Source organism: Meleagris gallopavo, chromosome 7, assembly GCF_000146605.3.
Source record: "Meleagris gallopavo isolate NT-WF06-2002-E0010 breed Aviagen turkey brand Nicholas breeding stock chromosome 7, Turkey_5.1, whole genome shotgun sequence".
NCBI lineage: Eukaryota > Metazoa > Chordata > Aves > Galliformes > Phasianidae > Meleagris > Meleagris gallopavo.
In genome coordinates this window covers 32,804,701-32,826,992 of record NC_015017.2, presented here as the reverse complement: position 1 = coordinate 32,826,992, position 22,292 = coordinate 32,804,701, and the positions used below count along the sequence as shown (strand labels likewise).

The following is a 22,292-nucleotide window of genomic DNA, read 5'->3' as shown; positions in this document are numbered from 1 at the left end:
AAAGAAAAATAGAATTCCGCTTCTCCTTGCCAAGAACAAATAGTCCAAGTCTACAGTACAATGAAGGACATCCCAAAGCTTTTTCTCCCTTTTACCCTTTCTTCCTTTCTGAAATGATGTTGACTTATTAGTTTGTGATGTTTTAATTATATGATTAAAGTGTATTAGCGCTTTATGTTTTTTTTTTTTATTGTATACTTAGTTCTGCTAGGAATAAGCAATAAGCCCTCTTACTGTTGTGCTTAATGCAATGCTGTTTTACTTGTCAGCATATTTTCCCCAAATGAAATGTTGGTAATTGTCATAAATATTATCAAATGCAATGCATCCGTAGATATATATATACATTGTTTTGTGTTCTTCTAATAACTTTTCATCTTCTGCAAAGGGTGGGCTAAGGTATACTTAGGTTTTGTCCTACTTTGAAACTTGATATCTTATTGGTTTAGAATCTGGAGGTGATTTTTGTTAACTGAAATTCTTTCATTTCCTTAACACTGATTGGGGCCGACTGATTCCAAGCAAACAGAACACACACATCCCCATTCATCTTTCTCATAACTGGTAATAAAGAACATTTTAATCTTGACACATTGTTATGACAGTTATTCTCCAGACATTGTGTAGCAGTTGTATCTGTCAACCCGTGCAGTATGGAATATTTTAGTTGGCAGTCTTCCAAGCGTGAACATTAATCTTAGCATTTCTTCTTACAGTCCCTAATCAAGATATTCCAGGGGTGATTGCACTAACATTGTTTGAAGACTACATCTACTGGACAGATGGGAAAACCAAATCACTCAACCGTGCCCACAAAACCTCTGGATTAGACAGACTGTCGCTAATTAACTCCTGGCATACCATAACTGATATACAGGTGTATCATTCTTACAGGCAACCTGATGGTAATTATTCCATATCTTCTGTTCCACACATTGATGTATTTCACATAGAAGCCAATTGCTAAATTAACTGAAGATTATTTATCAACCATTTATTTTTTTCTGCATTATTTTGAATTTTAGATGTCTTTGAGTGAACTTTTTAAAATATAAATCTGTCATCAATGTTGTAAGTATATCTGATATTAAATAAATGTTATGACTTGTTCAGTGATGAGATATTCTATGAGTTTTGTAGATTGGAATTACAAAATTGTAAAGTTGTGTTAGAGTCCAAGTTATCAGTTATAAAGATCACCAAAGTGTGTCATGAAGACAATTAGCATTATTATTGCAAAAGTAGAAAGAGTGTTAATAATACAGAAGAATACTGTTGTTTAGAAGCCTGAGATTGAGAAAGTGTCTGAGATTGTAGGTGTTACAGTTGCACCTGATCTAATGTCTGTCTACTGGAATTCTAGGTGAATGCAATCTGGCACTTGACCCAGATGAGCTGATCTTTTTTCTCATTATTACATATCTTTGTTTAAAGTTCTTTTTTCTTTCTCTCGTTGTTTCATTACTGAATGTACATCCTTTGTAATAATTGCTGCACACAAAAGAAAAGAATAGCTTGAAGGCAAAAAGAAAGGGATTTTGTGGTAAGACTTTCCATTTTAAAACTGATGTGTGTAATATAATTTTCTTCTGTGAAGCAGATACTCAGAAGTAAACAGAAATAATACGCTCTGATATTCTTTTCCTCTTCTATCCACAGTGTCTAAACATCTGTGCACAGTAAACAATGGTGGTTGCAGTCATTTATGCCTTTTAGCCCCTGACAGGATGCATACATGTGCCTGTCCCACTAACTTTTACCTTGCTGCAGATAACAAGACATGCTTATCAAACTGCACTGCTAGTCAGGTAAGTGCATATGTATATTCACTGTGCTTTTAAATAATAAATGCTAGTGTCCATGAAATATGGAAGCTCTTGTCAAAGGGGCTGGAGATTAGGTAAGTGTTGGATGTATTGAAGGTGTTTCATCTTCATGATTATTTGTTGAAAATAAAATTGCAATTGCCTTTTTTTTCCTCCTAGAGAGTGTAGAGCTTGTTCTGTTCTAAACGCTAATGTTTCTTCCAGTCATTAGAATAGATAAAGCTAATAAATTTATCAAAATTACTTTGAAAAAGCATTTATATAAAATTCTTAAGATAGAATTACAAAATGATTTGAGATTATACATGAATGAGCGCTCGTTACACAAATAGGAAAAGAAAAAAAAAAAAAAGAGCTCAATCCATTTGGTAGATAAGTAAATAATGGTTACAGTAGAAACAATCCAGTAGCTGAAATAGAAGTGGTAGGATGTGCAATTACTTAACAATTCTATCAATTAAAACATTGAATTATGTGTGCAAAGTGATTTCCTGCGACTTGAGACACATATTTTGTAGAGCAGATAAACAGCTATATGGTGCTTAAATGATTGTTCTGAGTAAGACTTTGAAGGATCAAGTTATGGAATGCATGAAAATTCAATGAATAGTTTTTATTAGTGGAGCTCAAGTGAGAGTACCAAAGTCATTAGGACTATAGTGACTTCTATCAGCTGAAGTCACAGTGCACTGCATCTCCAAAAAAAAAAAAAAATTAAAAAAATAGGTGTTATAAAATCAAAATACATAGATAATTAGTGGAACAAATACACAATCACTTAATTTCTCATAGGTTGTTGGTTTTGGTTTGGGTTTTTTGTTTTTTGTTTGAAAAAAAAGTGTTATTGAAATCTTTCTTCCTTCTTTCTCTCCTTTTACAGTTCCGTTGCAAAACTGACAAATGTATTCCATTCTGGTGGAAATGTGACACTGTTGATGACTGTGGAGATGGCTCTGATGAGCCTGAGGAGTGCCGTAAGTGTGTTCTAAATCTGGAACCCAGTTTTATCAGTAGAGTCAAAAAACAATGTACTGCTTTATAGAAGTTAGATGATTTTCTCTGGAAGCTTTTGTTTACAGTATGTTTGATTTCCTTGGTACCTGTCAGATTTACAGAGGTCAGTATCTTGACTGTCATCCTGTAAATATTTACATTAAGTAATGTTTACTAAGCTTTTAAGATCTCTGGAAAAAAGATACAGTTACAAGTTTTTCATGTTTTAAACCTTTCTTCATCCTTTTTCAATTTTTGTTGAAGATTTTATGTTTTAGTGTTCTGTCTTTAAGAAAAAATTCTGCCACATTTGATCTTTTTTGTGATAGAATTGTGATATTATAAATCTCACTGGCTTTTATTTTATTACAGTTATGTACATTTAGCTGCATATTATCACTGAGTGCAGTTTCCAGAATAACAAGAGTAATCCATGCGATTCCTTCTAAGAATCTTTATTTTTCCTCATAAGTCTTATTATATATTTTCATTTTGTACTTCTATAAATATTTCCAAAGGGTAATTTGAGGAGCTAAATCCCACCACTCCAGTACGAACAACTTTATGTAATGATAATTTGTGATGTATCCTTGACACACTATCATGAAAGTGGTGCAGATACAGCATATTTCTCAATAGTCTCCCATAGTCCAAATTGCAGATTCCCATAGTATTTCTCCACTGAACTGTAGACAACTGGAAGTCAGTTATGATGGTGTTTTCAGTATCCCAAAGGATGACCAATGTGAGGCAAGTAGCTGACTGCAAGTTTACTTAGTAGTTGGAAAAATACCTGTCTAGTATACTGGGTTCCCAAAGAGAAATGTTGTTGATGATGCTGTTTTTCGTCTCAGTCATTAACTGCTTTAATGCTATTATATTAATCTACATAAATCAAAATACTGTTGTATTCTTACCTCAAGCTTAAATACACAGAGAACTCTGCTATGCCTTACAGTCTTCCAGACAAGTAAATATTAGCTATAGGATATAGCTAATATTAGCTAATAAGATATAGCTATAGGAAGACATAATTGTCCACTCACACAAACAGCAGTGGCTATGAGAATGTGGCTATGAGAATGAGCAGTGGTGGACATGTCAAGAGTGAGATGGTGAATTTCTTAAATGCATATTTAAACTGAAATGTTTATATCCTAAACTGCAAGTGTGTGTTCAGCTAACAGCAAACATCCTTCAGTAGAGGACTGTATAGTGAGTAAAATGTAACTGTAGTTAAATGAATGTAAAATCTCAGACTTTGAAATTAATTTTGAAGTACCATGCATGCATCTTCCTTACTATCATCTGCTTAGATTGAGGCAATATAGTTCAATACAAATGGTCAGAAATACTTCTGTTAGATCCATAGAGAAGGAACAGTACTATTGACACTTTGCCATTCCATTGTCGTCATTAATAAGCAGTTTTCTTTTCTTTCAGCTGAATTCAGATGTCAGCCAGGACGTTTTCAGTGTGGAACTGGACTTTGTGCCCTTCCAGCCTTCATCTGTGATGGAGAGAATGATTGTGGGGACAATTCTGATGAACTAAACTGTGGTAGGTGTTTATTTGTGTTATAGAAGAGCTGCACTGTTGTAAATGCTGCGATTTGCATTCTGCCAAGAAAGTGATTTTGTATTTTACTTTGAGTTTTAATCATTCAATCTTCAACTTTTTAATCTTTTTAAGTCGATATTTTTATTCTTTTAACTTCCAGACACGCATGTGTGTCTGTCAGGTCAGTTCAAGTGCACAAAGAATCAGAAATGCATTCCAATAAACCTAAGATGCAATGGACAGGATGATTGTGGTGATGAAGAAGATGAAAGAGATTGTCGTAAGTAATGTTTAGAGAATGTTGTTCTGATTTATGTAGCTGATTTTAAACAATAAGATGAAAAAAAAGTATGTAAAATAATGTAAATGTCCTCCCTGTAAAATAATTTGAGGTGCATGCAAAACTGCAAATTCACTGGATTGTTTGATATACAATGTTTTATATACAAGAGAACAAAGTAAAATGCCATTTATTAACTACATTTTTTAAAGTTATTACAAAGAAAGGAGTGTGTAAACAAATTAATTTCAAGCATTAATTGTGTTTCTGGCTTAGACTGAAACATCAATTTTACTCTTAACCACCTCACAAATGACTTTTCTTGAGGCTTTCATCTTTCATGCCTTGTGGCAGCGTATTTAAAAAAAAAAAAATACTTTTCTGCTTATTTTATTAAAAATGACGTGGACCTATAGCTTCTTCTCTACATTTTTTAATTGATACAGTTTTCAGCTTTTTCAATTCCCCCTTCTGCAGGGACTTCATTAATTTACCTAAGTAGCTTGATTGCCATTTACACAGATATTATACATCTTTGTGGTAAATCCAGTTTCGCTCCATATTTCACAGAGGTGATTAAAGAAAATATTTTCAATTAGATTTGAAATGTTCTAAGTAGTTTATATTTTAGATCATTCTGGAATTAAGATAATGATGCTGCATCTTGAAATATCTTTCATTCTGTTTGTTATCCAGATTTACAGCTGTTCTAACTTGTCTAGTACTATTTTCTGAATTAGCTGTCTCAGAAGTTGCATTTTTAGAAAGAATTCCTCCTAGAGGAGGGTTGCTAAGGATACAAAGACTTTGTTAATTATCATGTTTGATGTCCATCTTCCAAATAGATAGCTCAAGCTTCGGACAGACAGTATTATATGCTTATTTACCTGTTACATTTCCTTAAAAATCAGATCATTAGGGTCAAGTAAACACCTGCAGAAGATAGGGGAGATTACTTTTTTAGTATAAAAGTGGCAGATAACATACAGAAGGTTCCCTTATAACTATAAGTTTTACCAAACAGAAATAAAATGAAATCAGAGCAACAGAGCCTACAGCACAGTGTTGTTCAGGGGATGTGGGAGGTACAGGAACAGGATCAACAATGACAGGGTTGAAAACTTGGGGTGTTTTCAACTAGAGTGAGATAGGATAATCTGCTGCATTACAAAGCAAGCTCTTGAGCGTTCTGAGTCTCAGCTGTCAACCCGACTGCCAAGGCATAGCATAGGATGGAAGATGGAAGGGTTTATTACACACATATTTCATTTCTGTTTTTTTTTTTCTGTGTTGCCTAACACCTTACTAATCCATTCCTAAGGATTGGAACTTGATGATCCTTGTGGTCTCTTCCAACCCAAGCTATTCTATGATTATCTAGGTGCTACGAGCTTCTCTCTTAAGAAAGTTAAATATTCTGCCTTATATTCTAATAAAATCTGTTTTTGTCAGATTTTAAAATCATGCATAAAATAATTTTGTCTTCACTTTGTTGCTATGAACACTATAAACCAAATGTTTTCTTATAGAAATTACTTAAATAATGCCAGAGGTGCCTTATTTTTGAAGGTCTTTTTTACCCTTTACTATTCTCGCAAAGCAAATATTTTGAACATGATCAGAATTTTCTAGGTTTAATTTGAATCTTCTTCCTTAAAGCGGAAAACAGTTGTTCTCCAGACCATTTCCAATGTCAAACAACAAAACACTGCATTTCTAAACTGTGGGTATGTGATGAAGACCCAGACTGTGCCGATGGATCGGATGAAGCTAACTGTGGTGAGTATGACTCTGGTTTAGAATATATCACTGTTTTGAGTATGTGACTGTAGCTTGATGTTGTTACAAAAAGTAGTAAAGGGAAATTATGATTTCACTTAACAAGTCTTCGTCCAATCTATGGTGGTAGCTGTGTGATATGATAGTTTTATCTGGCTCTTACTGTTATTGTTGGATGGTAATATATAAGTAGACTTAGTTTTTATAACTTTAATATAGACATTAAAATAGACTTAAATACTATTACATTATTGACTAGAATTATGAATGAGTTTCTCATCTGGAATATAGTGACATTTTCTACTTTTCTGAAAAATTATCAAGTTTCCATGAATTTGTTCCACATTTTATTGCTATTGTGATTAATAAATAAAGAAAATTTTCATAATTTCCTTTAGTCTACTATAATTTCAGTAGAGGTGCATAAACTTTTTTTTCCAGACTAAGAAAGAGACACAACATAATAAAGACATTTCATAATAAATGAATTGCCTTTGTGAAAATCCAACTCTGTTTTTATTTTGAATTTACTACTTGATTATTATGCCTTCTGTTTTTATGTTGAAGAAAACAGGAACACCGAGTATGGATAAATTGTAAATACGCCACTCATAGCTATGCGCTATTAACTAAGCATATTAAAAGAGCAGGATGACTTTAATCTCATTTTAAATTTTCCCTTAATTTTAGCGTTTGAGATATGTTTAAATAATCTCTTTATAGCAGTAGTTTGAACACAGTTTGTTCTTCTACATTTTTTTTTAATAACTAAAGATGGTTATTTTTATGAGCAAACTTCAGGAGAATTAAATTTTGAATTTACAAGTAGACTATAATAAAGATCTGCATATGTTGGTGCTAATAGTAACGTATCATTTATAGTTCATTTTTAAAATGCCTACACTGCAAAACTTTGCATAAAGGGTAATTTCTTTTTGCTTATGTGCTGTGTAGACATATATATTTTTCTTAGTAAATATTTGCTATCATGTGTTATGGGGAATACAATATTGAGTGAACTTGTTGGAACTTTACTGTATATATTTAGTCTTCTGTGGTTCGTTTCCAACTGAGGCAATTAAAATAGTTAAATAAGTGTTAATGAATGTTTTTCAATCAATATTAGATAGACCTAATGCATGCTTTTTGTCCGGACAATTAAAATAAAGCATTAAATTCTGGCAATCTTTACTCTGAGCTTTGATACTTTCATCGCAAAAGGCCTTTCTGGGGGTTAGAATATGAAGAAAGCTGTGTTCAGTCTGAGGAAGTTTATAATCTGCTTTAAATGTTATATGTATTTTTTATATTTACCAGAATAATTTGTCAACTACTATTTTTCCTTTTTCCTTTCATTTAATATTATTTTTATGCAAAAATAGCTTGATCTCTGACAATTATAATTTAAGATAGAAACTGGAAATTAAGTAATCGTAACTTTTATATTCTATTTCTATATGAACTTCCACATTTCCGTGGAGTTTTATTTTAAGAAGAGTGGAAAGCAGTTCAGTGTTTGAAGACAGCTATGACAAAACGTGGGTGTACCTTTCAGGATTCCACAGTACAAAAAATAAGCTCTTTAACTATTTATTTTGAGTTGAATACACGTTTCCAGAAGATCAGACATTTGTTATGAAACTTTCTCAAGTTTTCGTCTTTGTTATGTCTTAGTTCTGTCTTCCTATTTTCCTGAGCTCTCATTAATCTGGAGAATGAGGTGGAAGACAAGCAAATCTAGTCTGTTAGGTATGTGAGCTGTAAGCTACTGTGAGAGATCAGAGTCAACCTCAAGGTAAAATAAAGCTTTTGGAGTCCTTAAGTGACGAAAAGATCCTTAGAAATGAAGAAAAAGTATTTCGTAGATGAAAAGAATTAAATAGTTATTTTTATTTATTAAAAATAGAGTAAGAAGGAAGATTAATATTCAAGGGGCAATCATACATTTAGAATACACGCTTTTTTTGCTTGTTTGTTTTTTAAGAAAGCCAAACTTTCTCCATCAGTGTACATAAATGTAAAGAGGCAATACAACAAAATAGATTTAGTATGCTTTCTGAAGAGTAAGGAATAAATCTTCTATGTTGTTTCAACAACCTAGCAGGTAGTTGAAAAGAAGGTTCTCTGTTTCCTGTCTTTCTCTGATTAGATATTGATATTCACTGTAGAAAGATAAATAGAATATGATCTGTGATTAGCCTTTAGGACTCATTTTGTGGACAGTTATATTAATTTCAGACATATTCAGAATTTCAGTTCACTAGAAATATTTTAATGCACAGGATAGGCATAGAATTTGAAACCACCTTTTGCAAAGCAACAAAAGCAAGTACAATAAGTTTTTATTTTGCTGTTATTTTTATGCCTTCTATTGTTAAATGTTCTTTAAGTGCTTGCCAGTGCAATTATTTGAAATGTCATAATTGAAATCCTGCTCCCCAGAGAAATTTTCACAGCCCTGAGCCTGCTGGAATACAGGAAGTCTTTGGACAGCACACTCAGACAGATGGTCTGATTTTTGGGTGGTCCTGTGTGGATCCAGAGGTTGGACTCAATGACCCTTGTGGGTCGCTTCCAACTTGGAATATTCTATAATGCAAATTCTATGAAATATTATTGATCATCTTTGGATTATTTTTGTCATCTTGAGAAACATCATAGGTTAAAGTACTTGGAGAGGAAACTGATTATAATTGTGATGTTGGCAGAGAATTAGAAACAAATGCAAAAGGCAGTATTTAATTACCAGGTTTGTGAGTGTACAGATCCACACCAGTATTTGCCTCAATCTATTTGGTATTCAAAAGCCATACCTAAAACAAAACACAGAATCAGCAGTTTGGGCCATAACACCAAATGTCATACCTCTAATTTCTTCTTCAGAGGCAGAGAAAGTAGGTTGACTTCAGCTAGTATTTCAGTTCCTCATTCTGTCAGATATTAGAACTTATCAAGATGTCAGGATAACAACAGGAAGCCTGAACTGTGATGTTTTGAAATAACCAAATGGACATGGAAATTTAGGAAATTGAAATATCATCATAGGAGCAATGTAATTTTAAATATGTCATTGATACTTTATATAAAGTTCTGTCTTTTTTTTTTAATAAAATCCATTGACTTAAATTTCGTTCATTTTCTTAGCAGACCTTATTAGGCTAAAATAATTGTTCAGGAAAGAAACAAAGAAAGATGAAAAGAAAACACAGAGACAGCTGAAGTAGTTCGGAATGTTCATACATCTTTGAAAGGCTTTGCTTATGGTACTGCTGTGTAAACCAGAATATTCACTGACAATTTACCACATGACAAAAATTAACCTCAGTTTAGCATTATATACTTGATGATTTTTCCTCTATGTAAGCAAACTTTCAGTCTGAGACACCACTAAGTGAAAGTATAAAGCAAAATGCAAAATTTGATGTTAGGCACCATTAGTTTTAAATTGTCACATAATTGTCACATGCTATTCTAAGCATAGATGTTTAGAACTATGTATTCTGTATACTTGTAAAAAATATTCTTGTAGGTCTCTGTGATCTGTTCTTTCACAGGGCAATTATCCTGCAAAATTCAAGGAGAAGTCAGTGCAGCTTTTGAGATTTAATGCAGTAATGTTAACCTATCCAAGCTACTGTGTGCATCCTTCTGAATTTCCCTTTTTCATGAAATTACATTTTTTTACAGCATCTTTTTTATCATATTTAGGATGTATCCGTTATGGCATGGCTGAAAAAATAGTATCTTAAAGAATGTGGTATGAGAAACAAAATAATTAATGAAAATAACTTTTCAAGTATTTAGGTTTTTTCTTCTGAAATGTGTCCTGCAATGCCATCATGTCACTCTTCAGTAGCAGTCTTTCAGTTTTCGACTTCACAATGATGTAAATGATGTTCGTTCTAATTGCAGACAAAAAAACTTGTGGGCCTCATGAATTCCAGTGCAAAAACAACAACTGTATTCCAGATCATTGGAGATGTGATAGCCAAAATGACTGTGGTGATAATTCTGATGAAGAAAACTGTAGTAAGTAACTTTTACCTAAATGCATATTTCAACGAGTAGTCAGTTTAGCAACATGTAAGAGGATTTTTTTCTGATGAACTGTATGTGTATGGTTTCCTTCTGTATGAGAAAGATGAAAAACTGTCTGACCTATGACTTTTCAATAACCAGATGAATTCGCAGTGAATAGTGCCCAAATAAGTTTAGCTTTGTCATAGAGTTACTCTCATACCTCAGACTTATTATCCAGATAAAAATCATGAAATATATCCAATCAGAAAAGCTGCTTTTTAAGAATAGTTTTTGATTGTGATTGCTTTATTTATATTCTTCAGGTGACTTGTCATGTTTTATGCCTCCAGAAATCCATTTCTATAACACTTAACTAAATAAAAAGATCTTGTTACTGAAAGTAGTTTGGATAATCTAGTTCTCTCCTACCCATGGGCAACCTCAGTGCCTAATAGGTCTCTGTAATACTACTTGCAGTATGTTAATTTAGATCTGGTTCTGAGGAAGAAGTGACAAACTCATAATGGTTCCCTTCATCTCATAATCATCCTCTTTATAAAATATTTCCACAGGAAAATTCCATCAGTATTTTTGAAGTGTCTTCCGTTCAGCTGGCAAACAATTTCAAATCTTCTTTTCTTTTGTTCTTTGAAATCTAAGAAATTTAATGTCTTTTATAATCTTTAATGCAAGGTCCTGACTGTATATCCTTAGGGTGTATTTGACATCTTTGAGGTAGTAACTTAAAATGCTTAATGAATTCTTGTGCTGTCTGCCCCTTTCTCTTATTCAGCACATGGTGTCCATAGGTAGAGGAAGTCTGAAGGCAAGCTCGTTTAGCTTTAAAGTTTAAATAGATTTGTATGCCTTTTGATCACAGTCTGCTAAAAAAAACACTGAGTTACTGAAAGCATTAGTATCATAGTTTTCATATGCAACCACTTTGTCTAAAAGGAAAAATGTCATCTGACTTTGTAACTGCTATCAGCCATGTACTGTTAAACATGGGCAGGAGGGTGTTGATGACACACAAAAGCTTTCTTAGCTTCGTGGGAGATTTTACTTAGGAAACACATATTAGTGCTGGTGAGATTTTTATTTTTTTTTCCTGTTATAAACAGTAAGCACTTATTTTTACAGTCATGTAAAAATCAAAGGAAAATACGAAATGATTTCACGATAGCAGTGTTCATCGATGTGATTAGTTGAAAATTTTGTGAAAGCATTACTACTGTCTGCAATATAAGTATTAAGCATCTTGCTTTGAAATATACCATCTGTGAAGTGGGATTCTTTCTTAAATATTAGGTTGTCGTGGAATAAAATTATAAAAACAAGTGTTCAAATAATGAAGGAGCAATCAGTTTGCTGTCTTGGTGTTCACTTCAGTAATTAACTTACATATTCTAGTCTTGACTATTCTCTAAACTTTCAGGTCAAGAAATCTGTAGCTAACTGTAGTGCATAGGATAAGAGTACCCATAGGATTTGAGAGTACACAGGTGCAGCCTGTACGACAAACTAAAATTACTTCAATTCCGATAACAAACCTTATAATATATAAGCATTAAACAGATCTCTACAGAGTGATGAATTGTATTTCATGTTTACTGTTTGGTATTTGTTTTTTTGTTGTTGTTGGGTTTTTTTTTTGTTGTTGTTGTTTTTGTTTTTTTGCTAAACAAATATATATGAAATATATATGAAATTCCAAAGAATTTGACAAAGTGAATTGTACATTATAAGTTCTATATAGCACGCCTGCCTTTATGAGGAGTTTTTCAGGCAGTTGTGTGAGAAAATGTGCTGTTTCTCAAAAATACAGAATGAATCCACTGAATTTTAGAAATTTAGCTCAAGTATTTAGATATACAATTCCTTCACATGTACAAATAGTTATTCAATTAAATGAACAACGGTGAAAAAGAGAGTGTTTTGGAAATGTGTGAAAATTAGTGCTATAATATCAACGGCTGTGTCTGTTATGACTTTATATCTGGCATAGCTTCTTCAGACTTTGTTGCTCTTTAACTGTATCTGGCTTACAATATATAGTGTGAATTATATTTCCTGCTTATTTCTTCTTTGCAATTCTTATGTAATGTTTACATTGCTGAATGCAAAAGTGTTGTGATCCTTCAAAAACAAAACAAAACAAACAAACAAAAAAAAAACAGAAGATGAGTAGAGGACTGTCATTTGAACCCCCCCCAAATAAATAAGAATTACTGTCCAGAGAAGCTGTGGATGCCCCGTCCCTGGAGGTGCTCAAGATCAGGCTGGATGGGGCCCTGGGCATTCTGGTGTAGTATAAAATGTGGAGGTTGGTGACCCAGGCTAAGACGGGGTTGGAGCTTCATGATCCTTGAGGTCCCTTCAAACCCAAGCCATTGTATGATACTGGGAGGTTAAAGGTCCCTATTGAGAGCGTTAATTAAAGTAGAATGTATTTTTAACTCAGTTAATAATTATCTTTTTGGAGGGGGAATTTTCTTTCAGGATTGTTTGGATTTTTTATGGAAGATATTAGACAAAATAGTATTTTGTTTCAGGGAACTTTAAAAATGGAGAATTCCATTGTAATGACTATCTTATTCCTGCTCATAAGACACCAGTAATGTTTTACTGAATGTAGTTAAAAACATATGTGCTGTAAACAGTGAAGCAAAGCAAATATAATAATGTTGCAGAAAGACATGCATTTAATCAGTGTGGAAATATTACATTGCTGGATAATCTTCTCAGTGCTTTGTTGCTCTTACAAGGTATCAAGAAAACAAATTAGTTAATTTTGTCCTTGGATAACTTTGCATTCTAAAGGCAATGAGAACTAGCAATTATTCAGTGTCTAAGTGAACGCATATATTGAAAGAAACTAAGCTGAAATAGCTGGAATCTATAATGGCTCACAATGTCATCTTCAGTAGACAGATCTTGAGTGGACAGTGCTATAAATTCTCTGCATCCTTCAACACTGCTTCAGGCTCAGCTGACTAGGTGCAAATACAGCCATGCCCCATGTTGGTTTTCTAAGAGCAGCTAGATTTCAGTGATAAAAACATGTTCAACCTGCACAAATACGGGTAAAAACTACATAATAAATTCAAACTTTATATTCTATTTTAAGAAAAAAATATTCTTAGTTGTGTATAATACCTCAGATACCTAGTAAAATCCTTAAATTCATGGTTTAATGAAATATCCATGCTTATTAAATACGAAATTTAACCACAAATATGTAATGATTTTGAATCTTTCCTGTGAGATCCCATTCTTTGTGCCATTCTAGTTGACAAATGTGTCATAACCACAGGTTATTTTCAGACTTGAAATTATGAAAGGAAGTAATTTTATGTGCTGTATTTCTAATAAAATTCTTAATTATATAAAAATGTTTTTTTCAGGACAGAGTTTCAGTGTTTTTGTAAAGCAGAAGCTGAAAGATTCTGACTTTTATTGGTTATATAGAAATCTATAAATACTTATTCCTTTCAATAACAACATGAGCGCTGATGGAAAAGTTCTCTTCTGTGTGCATATGAAAATCACAGAGATGTATTCCTAAAGCTGAAGAAATATTTCTTGCAAACAGAGAAATGAGAAGTTAGCTCATTGCGTTCATTTTTGCAGAATCAAATCTGTTTATAAATAATTCATTAGCAGTATAGCAAAAATATTTGATTATATTTTGTAAATCCCAACAGAAACATGACATACGTTTATTTGCATGTGAATTGTTTTTTCCACAAATTATTTCCCTTTTATAATTTATCAGATTTTGAAATTCCTCTTCCTGGCCTGCTGACAGAAAAAAGGATTGAGTCACTGATATGCTAACATTTATACAATGAGCTTTTGCTTTGAGAAAATTAGTAATCCATATAAATGTTAACCTTTGATTTGATTAAAAATAACAGTGCTGGAGAACTGATGCAATTTGTGTAGATCTGCTTGTATTACTACTTTCCTACAACTTCAAAATGAAAATCTGTACCTACATGAAAAACTAAATTTAAAAAAAAAAAAGGACATTTCAAACTGTATTTTCTTTTTTTCTGAAGTGAGGAGGGAAAACATGAAGAAACTCAGATTCATCAGAAAGACTTTTCTTTTTGAAACAGTATTTGATTTCTGCATATTGGAGATTTGGAAGTTCAGCTTTACCTTAGATCTGTGTAACGTGCATCTGATATGTTCTTATTCTGATATTCACCAAATTCTTCCCTAGTGGAATTTTCTAATCTTGTGTTGTCTTTCTTTGATCACACATTAGGTTTTTCAAAAGCATGCATGCTTCTATCTTCCGTTGCTAGTTTAAGGACTCTATAGCATCATCTCGTCTAGTACTATCCACTGCAACTCTCTTCCTTTTCCATCTTCTCTCCATTGATTTTTTTTTTTTGCTGTTTTTTGCCTTTTGCCTGAAATCTTCCCATCTCAAAAGATATTCGCAGTCAATCCTTATTCTTGATGTTACATTATTTACTTAATGCAGTGTTTGCTCTAAACATTAAAAGGATCTAACAGATAATTTAACAGATAATCCTTAGTTGCTTTTTCAGTCATAAAACCCTAGGCTGCCAAAGACTAAGTTACAATTAGGGACGTGATTAAATTCTGTTCTATTACCTCTTTTTCTGTACCTTTGCTTATTGGTTCCAAGTCCATAGGGTGTCTTTTTTGTTGTTGTTGTTTCCCCCATTAACTTTTAGAACAGAATTAATCAGATTAATTCAGTTGAAAGGGAGGTACAGAGATCATCTAGTTCAGCCTCCTGACTACTTGAAGGCTAACCAAAGTTTAAGTACATCACTGAAGGTATTGTCCAAATGCCTTTTGACCACTGTTGGGCATGTAACATGAGCCACCTATCTAGGAAGTCTGTTTCAGTATTTTAGCATCTTTACAGTAAATAAATATTTCCTAATGTCTGGACTGAACATCCCCTGACTCTGCATAGTTCCTGCATATCCTGAATTAGAGATCAGAGACCAGCTCCTCCCTCTTTACTTCCCCTCCTTAGGTCATTATTAAGGAGCAATGAGGTCTTCTCTCAGACTCCTTTCCCCAGACCATACAACCCAAATGTTCTCATCCTCTCCTCATGGGACATGCCCTTCAGTACTCTTACCAGCTTTTTGTAATAGCTCCATTTTCAAGAGGAAAGTACATAGTATTCTGTTGGGAGAATATTCCACTCTGATCCCTTGTCCAGAGTTTTTATGGTAATAAAAGGAATAATGCAGAGCTATGCAGTCAATGAAATAAAAGGGCTGAAACAGCCAATCTCACTTTATTAGGATTACTTCAGCACTCCCTGCAGCCACCTTCTCCTGTTTCCTTTGCCTATATCTCAAATCAGATTTGTCTGCTCTTCTCCTCCACCTTCTGTAATGACTCCCAGCTTCCATGTGTTTTGATTCCTCCCAGGGAATAGAAAAACATATCATTTCATCACAAAATAACCCACTTCCAGTATACACTGTCTCTTGTCTGTCTGTAGGCTTCTTAGATTCTTTTTATCTAACATCTCCTTTTTCTTTTCCCTGAAATTACTTTAAAATTCCTAAAAGTGTCCTTACTTTTACTTTTTTTCCATTTTCAATACTGACAGTATAGAAAAGTCAGGTTTTTTATGAATGCATACTGTCTGTTGACTTTTGCACTTCATCACATTCCCTTTCTGTTAAGCCTCTAATAATTCTGTCAGTTTTTAAGCCACTATTATTGTCATGCTTCATTCCATACTTAATTGCTGGAAAACTGAATCATTTGACTTGAAACTCCGAACTTTCCTTCTGTGGTGTTCCATTTACCATCTCAAAACTGTTCCCCTGAATGTGTAGCACAAGGGAACCTGTTTCTTGACACATTTATATGTTACAAGCTATTTAACTGAAAGTCAAGGTTACATTTAATTCTAATTACATTGGGCATTAACGGGTGCAAAACAAATTTCTAGTCTGTGGTATCTATCTCACCAAATTTGTCATAACATACATGCACTGAAATAATTAATACTTATATATTCAGCCTCATAATTTTGTAAAGAAATACTGTGAAATGAAATGAAAGTATTTTCATGAACAGCTTGTAATATGCAAGTGAAATTTATTTATAAAATATGATGAAGCAAAACCCTTCAAAAAAAAAAAAGTTCTTAGAATTTGAGGGTTAATGTTTTTGACTTTGTTGTAGTAATTCATTAATTGACTTGGGGTATGTATGTATGAGCTATTTTTATGGAAATGCTAATAAACCTAGGCCTGTTACTCTTCTTTGTTCAGAGCCTCAAACGTGCACTTTGAAAGACTTTCTTTGTGCAAATGGAGACTGTGTTTCAGCAAGATTCTGGTGTGATGGAGACTATGATTGTGCAGATGGCTCAGATGAGGTAGGCTTCTTCCTGGGGAAGTAGTTTAGAAAATTGCTAGGTTCAGATTGCTTGAGAATGAATTTTCTACATATGACTATTTAATCAAGAATGCAAATTTGATATGCGAGTTCATGCATCGTATAGATGTCTTCACTAAATTAAAATCAAACTTATTGAATTAGTTTATCTAAAAAGAGAACAAGACTTAAAATCAAGTTTTTTTCTGTAGTCTATCTTCACCTTTTTCACCACATCAGTGACCTGGTTCTCTTCCTAACTGAATGTATTTTGTGCTCTAGTTGGGGAACCTTTGCTTTTTGAACCAGCAGCATATTGGTTTATGGGTTTCGTTGCGAAAATATGGGCTGTTGCTTGAGTAGGAAAGGCACTCTTGATATTTGTTTTGCCCTTTCTCAGTTCCTTTTTGTTCTTTTTGTCTCTTTTTCATTCCAGACAGTGTTGGAATTCATGTGCTTCCTGCTTATTTAGAGGGTTCAAATCACAATTAGTAAATTGAATTGGAAAGCTATTTTATTTCATAAGACACAGACATATTTCATAGCATGAAGCAGTAGTGGTATGATTAACTCTTCTGATTAGCTGTATATTTAACTTTGTTTATATTAAGTACTGATCTTGAATATATACTGTTTTTATTGTAACAGAGGTACTGTGAAACAGGCTGTTCAAGAGATCAGTTCCAGTGTTCCAACGGTCAGTGCATATCAGCAAAATGGAAATGTGATGGTCATGAAGACTGCAAACTTGGGGATGATGAGAAAAATTGTGAACCAGGTATTTTGTTTAAAAAAATAAATTGAGATATAGTTTGTTCTTCCAAATTTGTACCATTGTGTCTTTTAAAACTCATTTTTAAAAAGAAGCTGTGTATACAACTGTTGAGGAGAATGGTATTTAAATAGATTGAAATATAACTCAGCTTACAGAATTCTGCTCTGAAAAAAAGAGGAGCACTTCTTAGCATGTTATGAGAGTGTCTGGAGATTTTTTTTTTTCGTGGTGTTCATTCTGTTTTCACTCGTCCTTAAGCAAGGCTTCTCTCTAGCAAATTGTTACTGTTGTTTCAGTTCATTGTTTATCTCTTGGAAAATGTGGTTATTTGTATTTACTTCAAGTTTTTGGTAAGCATTCTCTACATTAGTACAGCTTATGAAGTCTATGACAAAATTCCTCTGATTTCCACTGTGACAGAAATATGTCTCTGTATTTTAAATCGTAATGATTAATATGTGTTTATTTTAATTGTAACCATGTATACTTTACAACCATGGTTTCACACAAATTAAGTTTAATTATAAGTACTTACATAACTTTAGGAAAATCCTAAGCCCGTTTTAAGCAAGCTTATTTTTTTTAATCTTCTGATTCTAAGAAAATGTGTGTATTAGCCATTATTATCAAGCATAAGGAAAACAAACAAAAATTCATAGTGATAAAACATGTATAACCTTTTACTATTATTATACACTTCACTTAGGATGAGACAATTTGGTTTCATTGAAGGCTTCGTTGTAGTTTATGAAAGATTGGAAAAGCTTATCTACATTTTTGCTTGCTAATCTTAAAGGAGATAAAGACATGAAGTTACAAAGCAGTTTATGCATAAGTTATCTTTTTCTAATGCTAAAATATTTATTTATAACCAGCATCTCCAACCTGCTCTGCAAGTGAATACATCTGTGCAAGTGGAGGCTGTATTTCAGCATCTTCGAAATGTAATGGAGAGTATGACTGTGCTGATGGATCTGATGAGGTATTCATGTTTTTCTTTTATTCTCTGACATCAATTTTTAACTATTTGGTTGGAATTTTGGGGGGCTTTTGTTGTTGTTGGCATCACTCAAACCCCTTCAGATAACTTGGCCCATGATTTGGTTTACATGGTACTCACATTGGATTACATCTGTTTGCAGCACACCAACTTGTTTCCCCGGAGTCAACACCTGGATGTCATCCTGGGGTAGTTTGTTTCAGGGACTCTTCAGCTTGGATAAGTTTGTCACATTTCATTATGTTGTTATTATTCTTGTTTATTAATAATTAGTTCACTTCTGTATTCACATAGATGGATTGTGTAACGGAATGCAAAGAAGATCAGTTTCGATGTAAAAATAAGGCCTACTGTATCCCTGTCAGATGGCTTTGTGATGGAATCCATGACTGTGTGGATGGTAGTGATGAAGAAGACTGTGTCCAAGGTTGTGTTCTTATTTACGTTGTATTCTGTGCTATCAAAGAAATCAGTAAGACATCCAGTATTACTGGAATGTTGTTATTTAAAATGATCTTATGAGCAATAATAATTAGAATGCTATGTAATATCATGAACAGTCTTTAAATAAATAAGCATAAAATCCCAATTTTCTGTTTAGTTCCATGTACACAAAATTCTACATCTAACATGAACATGAGGCCTGAAGTCAAATTCTTTTCTACTCAGAGCGCAGAACTATGTACATAAATTGGTTCACACAAACTCTGTGCTTATGACTAAGATTCCAAACGTTAATGAGAAATACATCTGTTAGTCTAATTCCCATAGTTGCTGACATTTCAGAAATCTTGTTCTAATATATCTTTTCCATTGTATATTCATATATATTTGTTTGCATGTAGTTATATGTACATAGAAATGCACAGATGTAAGCAATTACATATTACTGGAGAAGTTACCCACCTCCCACCAATATTTCCCCATTAACCATGTCCCTTAGTGCAACATCTAAACATTTCTTGAACACCTCCAGAGGCAGTAACTCCACCACCTCCCTGGGCAGCCCATTCTAGTGCCTGACCACTCTTTCAGAGAAGAAATTTTTCCTAATATCCAACCTGAAACTGCCTGGCTCAGCTTGAGGCTGGTTCCTCTGGTCCTACCGCTATTCCCACTAGCCCTATCACTAGGTACATCTAGCACCTCATCACCTATAACAAAGACAGAACTTCTCTGTCAAATAAATTTTTAAGAAGTTCAAAATTTTACTCAGCTCTTTGTCAGTCTGTTGGTTTATTATTCCAGGTTTTTCTTTGTTTTATTTTCTTACAAGTGAGCCTAGTTCTGTGAATTAGACATCTGGAATTACACATGTAACTGTATTGTATGCAGTACAGTAGTAAGTAATAATAATTAGATGATACAAGCAGTTGCAGAGCAAAATATCCTTCCCTTATCGTGTCATAAATCTACTAAGCAACAACAATTACCTTGAGGGGAAAAAAAAAAGGTTACACAGGATAATTACATTTGACTGAGAGACTAGAAATTGAAGAAATTTGGATATGTTCAGATGGTAAAAATATTATATAACTGCTTTAAGAAGACAGATCAATGAAATTTTAACTGTTCAGGAAAGAAAGCAACAACTCTTAGTGCATTTAAAGCTGCCTTTTATAATACATAGACCACAAATCTTTAGGAACAATGAACTGTAAATAAGTAGTAACATACTTATTTAATCTGATGTCTATGTTATTCTTTGGATGGCATAATGGAACTTCTGTGAACTGCAAATTGTTATAATTCAATAAGAAGCCTTGTGCCTTGTTGGTTATTGTTGTAATACTTTGCATTTCTGTCACAATTATGATTTCCCTTAGAGAAATCTATTCTGTAAAAGAATTATGAAGGGCAGAGCAATCACATAAAACAAATGCCAGTTTATCTCACTGATAACTAATTTTTTTTCTTCTTTAGAAATACAGCAAACACAAATGGAGTTTTATTCTACAGCATTCTGAAACAATTTCCACAGTAGTTATCTGTAGCCCACTGTGCATGTTGTAATTATCACTTCTTTTTAAACCTATTATCCAACTAGTATGTTTTTTACGGTGATTAAACAAACAATTATTTAAATTCATGTCTTTTGTAATTAAAAAATACTGGAGTTGTATATATTTTTCCATGAATAATGATAATATTTCTTACAATAGGATTTAATTGTATTCAGTAACATAGTGTGAGAGTTCCTCAAATCCTCTTATATATTAGATATTTCATGCAAATTAGTGCTCCAAAAAAATATATATTCAACCTGTTCTGAAGCATTTATAGAGGAATAAGGTGTCCTTTTGATTTTAGAAGAATGTGAATATGGCCTTGAATGAATAAGTAGAAAGTCATGGGAACTCCATCTAGGTAATGGACCTAGAATAGATGTCTTTGCACTGAGCAAAGACAGAGTGAGAGTTCTGGTGCTAGATATAAAATTTCACGACTTCTGCAAGAAGCACTTTTTTGTTAGCTGTTTCAATCAATATGAAAGTTACTTGGAAAAAAATTTTGTATGTGTTCTCTATTTATGCTAAAGATCCTAATTGGAAATTTCAGAAGTTCAAAAAGGAATATACTTGTAGAGGTCATCTACTCTGTGCCTAAATCTAGATCTTCCCTAATAACAGGGTTTACAGTTGAGGGAATGCTACAAGCCTGGCCAAGTCTCTTAGACCTCAGAAGAAATTGTTCATATCTCATAACTAAAGGACAGCAATCGCTTTGTCCCTTCTGAAAACAGTGCATATCTCAGAGAATGGGAATAGAAGTAGGTAGAGCAGCAGACATTCATGTGAAACCAGCCTCGATTGACGAATCAGGAGGAATTTTTTCTGGCTATAACAGTTATGAAAAGAGCGTGAAAGTACTGTATGATCAACTAAGATTTTGCCTCTTTGGCTCTTACATTTGGGATTTATTCATTTAGCTGTGCTAACGTGCTATTCTCTGCGGATAGTATGTGTAAATGTTGCTACTAATTTTACCAAGAACTGGCTTTCATTTGTTTGTTTCTTTGTTTATTTCTGTCCTCTTCCTTTCTTCCCAGGGGGGAGTATATGTAGAGCTGATGAGTTCTTGTGCAACAATTCCCTCTGCAAACTGCATTTTTGGGTTTGTGATGGAGAAGATGACTGTGGAGATAACTCTGATGAAGTCACTGAAATGTGTGGTATGGCATTAAATTTCTGAATACTGTTTGTGTAGTAAAGCAAATAACTAATTTAGAAATGACATGTAACATACATAAATATATGAGGATACATATCCAAGTTTTCTTCACTTAACCTTTCAATTAGCTTAAACTTTTGGTAAACAAGCAGGGTAATCTTTTATAAATGCTAAGTTAGTGTTGTGTTACCTGCTACTTATGACAGTGAAAACTCTGCTCTGAAAAAGTGGCTTCACCTTTCTTCTTTTCAAATTTACTGAAATTACAGTTAGGTATCAAATAAAAAATTACCTGCGTGTCTTTTTTAAGTTATGTCTACCTGGTAGATGTATACTTCCTTATTATTCTGAAAACAAAAGGTGTGTAACAAATGCTGTGTATTATTAGTCCACATAGTAATTACCTTGTGTGATTAATACTTAATGCAGTCGAGGATCACAAAATGTTAGAAATAGTGAAGATATTTTTAGCAAAAGTGCACACCCATACAAAAA

The 22,292-nt window shown here is 33.3% G+C and overlaps 1 protein-coding gene across 1 annotated transcript; it reads left to right on the top strand.

The window, feature by feature from the left end:
• Nucleotides 1-708: 708 nt before the first annotated feature.
• Nucleotides 709-21,831, top strand: LOC100543055 (low-density lipoprotein receptor-related protein 1B-like). The gene is made up of 12 exons (XM_031554261.1): nt 709-905; nt 1,660-1,808; nt 2,707-2,800; nt 4,263-4,379; nt 4,540-4,659; nt 6,319-6,438; nt 10,351-10,467; nt 16,746-16,852; nt 17,500-17,629; nt 18,502-18,608; nt 18,921-19,053; nt 21,676-21,831. The coding sequence occupies exons 2-12, from the start codon at nt 1,728-1,730 to the stop codon at nt 21,816-21,818; spliced, it is 1,269 nt and encodes a 422-aa protein (XP_031410121.1). The 5' UTR covers nt 709-905; nt 1,660-1,727; the 3' UTR covers nt 21,819-21,831.
• Nucleotides 21,832-22,292: the final 461 nt, after the last annotated feature.